Source organism: Urtica dioica, chromosome 9, assembly GCF_054948205.1.
Source record: "Urtica dioica subsp. dioica isolate 48M chromosome 9, U.dioica_male_clone48M_v1_H2, whole genome shotgun sequence".
Taxonomy (NCBI): Eukaryota; Viridiplantae; Streptophyta; class Magnoliopsida; order Rosales; family Urticaceae; genus Urtica; species Urtica dioica.
Genome location: NC_142764.1, coordinates 22,429,293 through 22,436,528, shown reverse-complemented (window position 1 = coordinate 22,436,528; position 7,236 = coordinate 22,429,293). Strand labels below are relative to the sequence as shown.

Genomic DNA, 7,236 nt, shown 5'->3' with positions numbered 1-7,236 from the left:
AAGAGGTCTGTCACAGTTAATAAGATTAATCGTGACAGTTAATCGGGATTAACAATCAAACGAAAATTATTTTACATTTTTTTACCTATTTTTAAGAAAATTTACATTTTTTTACCCTAAAAATTTACACTTTTGGCTCATTTTCTAAAAAATTTATATTTTTTACCTTGAAAATTTAAATTTTTATTAGTATTATAGGGCACCAAAATATTGAATCGCCTAGAGTCCCCGGTGAGTTTGGGCCGGCCCTGAATACGAAGACATCTATTAATATCGTATCATGATCATTACTTCAGAATCATGCCTCTCTGCACTGACGTAGTTTTGACCTCTTCCAAGCACTGACACTTTCAACAATTGATTGAAATAAAAAATTTGGTAAACCTCTGCCGAGTTATATATGTTCGTCATTAACAAAAAAATTTATGCTTAACGTCTGCTCCTGGGAATGTAAATGAGGATTATGGAGATGCCAAGACGTCATTTCATCTTCAAGTCACTCGTAGCTCTTGCTCTTCTCTGTCTCGTAAATGCACAGAATCCAGACCAATCAGGCAAAAATTAACTATCCGATCTATAGTCAATTGATAGTTTTACTTTTTTTTTTTTTTTTTTTTTTTTTAAATAAGATTTCATATTTTCCGTGCCACAGGCTTCATAAGCTTGGACTGCGGTCTCCCTGAAGGCACTAGCTACACCGAGGAATCGACGCTACTGAATTACATATCGGACGCTTCGTTCATCAGCACTGGGGTGAGCAAAAGCATATCGCCGCAATACAGAATCAATTATCAGCGACAGATCACATTTCTCAGAAGCTTCCCCGAAGGAATCCGAAACTGTTACAAAATAAGCGTAGAGAAGGGCACAAAGTATTTGATCGCCACTTCCTTCTTTTATGGAGACTATGACAGCCTGAACAAGACGCCGAAGTTTGACTTACACATGGGAGGCAATTTCTGGGCAACGATTGAATTCGCGTTGGCCACAAAATCGATGAGCAGCGAGATCATTTACACCCCTCTGCGGGACTATTTCAGTCTATGCCTCGTCAACACCGGAAACGGGACACCTTTTATTAATGCAATAGAGATGAGGCCGCTATTGAACACGACGTACCAGATCGCCAACTCTAGTGCATTGGTCAACGCTGAGCGTTGGGACATGGGTTCAACCAACAATGTAACATACAGGTCCGTTCATTAATTCACTATAATACTACTTGACCCTCCTTTATTTTTGGAAACCTTTGATTGATCTTTAATTAGTTTTCGGCACAAGTAGTCCATGAACTAGTGTAAAAATAAACTTTTGCTCCTTGCAAATATATATGAGTAGAATATATCGAGTAAGAAACATAAATAATATATGCATCACAATTGTTAGCTTTATAAAATGCAAATTACTTACAACTTAGCCTTCAAAATTCTAGGTGTGAACAATTTCGGATTGCTTAGGTGTTACGTTTTAATAGTTTTTTTTTTTAAATTATAGATTAATTTTAACACGCTATAACTTGTTTAGGTGTCGGATTTTAATAAAGAAAGTTTAATATTTACGAGAATAAACCAAAAGGCTTGGACACAATTTTACACGTAGAATCAGTATACTGATTTTCAAAATTCTATATCAAGAGTTTATTAAGGTTATGAGTTACGCTTCTCAATGTCAATTGGTTCTGAAATAGAACCTCTTGATCCATACCGACGGGCAAAGTGGCACACGCTGATAGTTCACATATTATTTGCACAAAAACGCTTTCAAATTTCTTTTGAGATTGGCCGGTGAACTTAACGATTGACAGACCATTAACTTGCACGGGAACTTATTTTCATTTTGTGTATTAGGTATCCATATGACGTTTATGATCGAGCATGGTACCCTTTTAATAGCGATGAGTTGACGGCATTAAGCACAAAGCTGACAGTGGACAAAAATACTTACGACCAGCCAGATATGGTGATTCAGACCGCAGCGGTCCCCAGGAACAATCTCACCGGAGCGATAGAGTTTTATATGGAAGCACCTGATGAAATAACGAGATATTACATGTACGCCCATTTTATGGAGGTTCAAGTGCTCCAACCAGATGAGTTTAGGGCTATGAACATCAAATTGAACGGAGAACTTCGTTATGGCCCGGTGGTGCCGGATTACTTGTTCTCAACCACCATCTACAGCGTTTCTGGCATGACTGGAAAAACTAACTACAACTTTTCCATTGAAAGATATGAAAATTCAACTCTCCCGCCTATCCTCAACGCCTTCGAAATCTACTCGGAGCTTGATTTTTCGCAGTCGGAAACTGATGATGGAGATGGTAAACTTCTTATTTCCAACTAGTTCATTTAAGGTTTTATAATTTTTATATATATTATCTAAGCTTAATGTACTTTTATTGGCATCCTATTACTCTAGTTGACGCCATCAACAACATAAAGTCAACTTACGGGGTAAAGAGAAATTGGGACGGAGATCCATGTGTTCCTTCAAAATACTTGTGGACTGGCCTTAATTGCTCCTCCAATGTGTTTGAGTCTCCTAAAATTATATCCTTGTATGTCAAGTCTACCTTGATTTTTTTTTTTTTTTTTTAATTATCATCCGAGAATAATTACTAATAGGTGATTTGATTGACAATCCTGATCAGGGATTTGTCATCCAGCGAACTGACCGGCAATATAACTGAAAGTTTCTCAAACCTCACTATGATTGAATCACTGTAAGATAGTTTCATTTCAATCGACCGGTTTTAACTTAATTATTACAGTTGATATCATACAAATAGTTCGGTAACCTTCGTCTATTTACGACACATTTATAGGGACTTGTCCAACAATAGCTTGAGTGGTCCAGTACCCCAGTTCTTGGCTTCGTTACCAAAGCTAAAAGTCCTGTAAGTCCTGAGTCATTGAAGAAGTCTTATAATCTCTTTTCTTTGTTTAATTTCGCATAATCCACTGTATATAATTGGAATAATAATTTTGTTATATTTTTTTTACATTGGCAGGAACCTAAGTGGAAACAATTTTTCTGGGCCTCTTCCAGATAAGCTTATTGAAAGATCCAATAATGGCACACTTTTACTAAGGTACACTTGTATTTTTAGTCAATTAAAAATTATTTGTAGTTATTTTAGGGTTCTCAAGATATTTATCTAGTAATATGAAAACTCAAATTTTGCTGCATAATCAACTTTTGATAAATTTTAAATAAATAATTACGAGATTTTATTAACAAAATAAAAAAGACATTAATAGTTGTTAATAATTGTAAAAAATCATCAGAGTCCAAGGGAAGAAATGGAGTGCTGAAAACGTCCAAACATTAACACATTAACATCATGACTATTTACTTAAAATATACAGAAAGTTGATTATTTAGCAAATTTCTAAATGTTGATGGTTTAATTACTCAATTAATTGATTATTTTATAGTGCGCTGCATTCAAACCATAATATAAGTTTTTTAATCTAAAAAGTATTCATCCTCAATTTTCTGATTTGTCAATTAGTTTTGGAGAAAACAAAAATAGTTCGGATGGTCGTAAAAAGAAGAGCAACATTGCGATCCCAATAGCAGCATCAATAGGTGGATTGGTCGTCCTGGTAATAATAGTAGCAACGATTTTCTTATTTCGTAGAAAGAAGATGAATCAAGGTACTTTACTTAAACTATTAAACTTCTCTTATTTTCGTTTCTTACATTTACCTTGAGAGATATTAGCTCTCTACATTATTACTAATTCCAAAAACTAAAAAAATATTTGGTTCACCAGGTGTAACTGCAGCGAACGGAGGCTTCGCCACGTGGCGGATGAGCGACTCGACGGAGGCGACGTAGGCAGATCTGACGGAGGCGTTGAAGTAGAATCAATATGTATTGGTGTTCACGGACGTCGGGGTCAACGTGCTGGTGGTGATCGGTGTTTGCTTGGTCGGATTTCACGCGGCGTTTAGGGAGACGGAGGATCTGATCCTCGACGAGGAGAGCGCCGGCGCCGGAGGATTGATGTCTGTGGTCGGAGGGAGGTCAGCCGGTGAGATCGGGTTACGCTCCGATCTGATAAGATTTTGTTGATTGGGGATTTGATTGTTTTTTTGCTGTTGTGGGGTTTGTTGTAAAACGGTATTCTCGAGTCTTGTTTTGTGGAGACCAATATATGAGTCCAGTTTTGAAAGCAAAAAGTAATACAGAGCTATTTCTATTCAAGATACCAAAATAAACCCAAATACACAAAATACAATGATTTTGATTAACTATATGAAATATTTACTCAATGATTAATATGATTTACCGTTAATATGAAATAATTAGTAAATCGTATTTACTGTTAGATTAACTAGTCATCGTCTCTGATACTTTTCTTGTTAGATTAACTAAAAAATTTTATGGTTAATATGCAAATGTACTTAATAAGATTTACTTTCGTTCTAGTTATAGTTAATAAGATTTACTGTTCTTGTTACGATAAATTAGATTTACTATTGTTCTTGTTACGGTAAATAAGATTTACTGTTGTTCTTGTTAGGGTAAATAAGATTTACTGTTGTTCTTGTTAGGGTAAATAAGATTTACTGTTGTTCTTGTTAGGGTAAATAAGATTTACTGTTGTTCTTGTTAAGGTAAATAAGATTTACTTTTGCTATTGTTAGGGTAAATAAGATTTACTGTTGTTCTTGTTAGGGTAAATAAGATTTACTGTTGTTCTTGTTAGGGTAAATAAGATTTACTGTTGTTCTTGTTAGGGTAAATAAGATTTATTTTTGATATTGTTACGGTAAATAAGATTTATTGTTGTTCTTGTTACGGTAAATAAAATTTAATGTTGTTATTGTTACGGTAAATAAGATTTATTGTTTTCATGTTACGGTAAATAAAATTTACTGTTGTTATTGTTACGGTAAATAAGATTTACTATTGTTCTTGTTACGGTAAATAATATTTACTGTTATTCTTGTTACGACAAATAAGATTTACTGTAGTTTTTGTTATTGTTAATTAGATTTACTAATTTTTTTGTTATGGATGATATTATTTACTATTATAGTTAATAATATTAACCTAAGGGTATTATTGGAATATTGGAATGTTGACATGATAAATTGGCTATTTTTCTAAATATGTTAATAGTTGGGCTATAATTTTAAAGTAGGGGTGTTATTTTGGCTAGTTGTTTAACCGGCCCTAATTTTAATTTCATTAACTAATTACAATTCCTAATTGATAAATTACAATATATAAAAACTAATTAAAACAAAAACAAATTTAAACTAAACACTAACCTGCAGACTCGGGACGAGGCGAGCGCACGGCGGAGAGTGAGCAGGGGCTGAGCGCACAGCGAGAAAAATCAAAATCGGACCACGCGAATCAACGCACGGCGAGAAAAATCAAAATATGAACCGAACAAGCGAGTCCAGTTTCGTTCACGTTCTAGGGAAACAAGTCCTGAAGATCAAGGATATCGGCAAGGACGCCACAAGCCGTGGTATCGTTGTCGGCCCCGGCACCTTGAATAACCAGCGGTTGTTCATTATAGCATCGGCTGTAGATCTCCAACTGTTTCAAAAAGTTACACGCTCGCGTCATTAATCATTGAGATGATCTGACAGGTTGAATCATAAATCACTAAGGCTCCGTTTGGAACCCGGAAAATAAGAGAGAAAGTGAAAATAATAGAGAAAATGAAAATGTGAGAGAAAATAATAGAAAAAGTCAAAATTCTAATTGTGTTTGGAAGTCATGGAAAATATGAGAGATAATTGACGGGAAAGCAACGAAGAGACTAGTTTATTTACATTTTTTGCCCATTTTAGAAAATTACATTTTTAACCTAAAAAATTTACACTTTTAACCATTTTTAAAAAAAAAATTCATTTTTACCCTGAATTTTTTTCATTTAGACCCCCTAAACTTTTTTTATTTACATTTTTTGCCCATTTTTAAAAAGTTTTACATTATTACCCTAAAAAATTTTCACTTTTGACCCATCTTTTTAAAAAAAAATTCATTTTTACCCCTGAATTTTTTTTAATTAGACCCCCTAATTTTTTTTTTTTTTTACATTTTTTTCCCATTTTAAAAAAGTTTTACATTTTTACCCTAGACAAATGTGATCCTCTCATAGACAAATGTGGAGAGATTCTCATTTTCCATTTGATTTTCGAAGGAAAATGAAATCCTCATTTTAGTTATACATTTTCCCTCGCATTTTTCATCATATTTTTTTTCTACCATATTTTCATCAATCCAAACAACCTAAGTAAAATAGGAGGGATTTTCATTTTCCTTTCCCTCCTATTTTCCGGGTTCCAAACGGAGCCTAAAACTAAAGACCTGTGTTTTGATAATTGTGAACGTTTTATTCTAGATAGCAAAGAATGAAAAGAAACGGAAATATATATATTTGAGCAAGCCTCCTCAATCGTCCCTTGATTCGTTTAATTAACTTGGTCAATATTTTTAAGCTGTCTTGGGGAAGAAACTCAAATGCCCGTGTACCTTTTTTAACTTTCAGAAACTAATTAATTATTTTGTTTTGGAGAGGTATTATTTGAATCTACTTATTAGTTGTGTAGATAAAAGTTATAAAAAAAAAATAGAAAGGTTTACCACATTGTCACTTCCTTTAAGTCTTCCTAAAGCAGAAGTCTTGGGAAGCTCTTGAATGCCAACTTCACACCTAGTAAGAGAAAACATATATTATCAAATATAAAAAAATGGTTTACAATGATTTGGTAAAGGAGTGTTACAAAGCCTACATCGTGGAAAAATGTTATCTTGGAAAACTTGTACTTAAAAGTACACAAACAGTGATAGGAAAGGAAAGGCCTTCATTTCAAGTTGTACGCAGAATAAAAATAAATAAAAAAAACCATAATGAATGATTTTACCTTGAGCCCTCGATAACACAGACATAGCGCAGAACCTTTCCGTTCAAGGCAGCCATGCGAACTCTTTCTTGAATATCCGAGTCGAGCAATGGAACTCCACTGTGCAGAAACTCTTGAACAGACATCACACCGGGGCCCCATTTCTTCAGGATACAAGCTCTCAATCTAGATCATAAAGAAAACAATTACTAAAACATCTGTAGGCTTAGCTAAGATTTACATACAGACAAAAAAAGGAACAGGAAATAGGAAAAACAATGTCAACCTTAATGCTATCCATGTTAATGCGCTGGCCAAGAAGTCGAGCTAGTATCAATGCCTGCTTAGAAACAATCCAGAA

General features: G+C 34.2%; 1 protein-coding gene and 1 pseudogene across 2 annotated transcripts; one reads left to right on the top strand and one right to left on the bottom strand.

Moving 5' to 3' along the window:
• Positions 1-454: 454 nt before the first annotated feature.
• LOC149385860 (putative LRR receptor-like serine/threonine-protein kinase At1g05700) lies at positions 455-4,080 on the top strand. Its single transcript, XM_089626429.1, has 9 exons — positions 455-554; positions 653-1,193; positions 1,848-2,320; positions 2,419-2,557; positions 2,651-2,722; positions 2,825-2,896; positions 3,011-3,091; positions 3,515-3,608; positions 3,871-4,080. Exons 1-9 carry the CDS (start codon positions 455-457, stop codon positions 4,078-4,080), a joined length of 1,782 nt encoding a protein of 593 aa, XP_089482555.1.
• Positions 4,081-5,436: 1,356 nt separating this feature from the next.
• Positions 5,437-7,236, bottom strand: LOC149385859 (homoserine dehydrogenase-like; annotated as a pseudogene). Its single transcript, XR_016301348.1, has 4 exons — positions 7,162-7,236; positions 6,897-7,061; positions 6,616-6,685; positions 5,437-5,562 (listed from the first exon to the last, which is right to left on the bottom strand). The product of XR_016301348.1 is annotated as a homoserine dehydrogenase-like (transcript).

Bases quoted from the DNA above. Each gene is read 5' to 3' on its own strand.
- LOC149385860 (XM_089626429.1), top strand. From the start codon at position 455: ATGAGGATTATGGAGATGCCAAGACGTCATTTCATCTTCAAGTCACTC. The intron at 555-652 runs GCAAAAATTAAC...TCCGTGCCACAG, and splicing joins ACAGAATCCAGACCAATCAG to GCTTCATAAGCTTGGACTGC. The intron at 3,609-3,870 runs GTAATAATAGTA...GCGTTGAAGTAG, and splicing joins TAGGTGGATTGGTCGTCCTG to AATCAATATGTATTGGTGTT.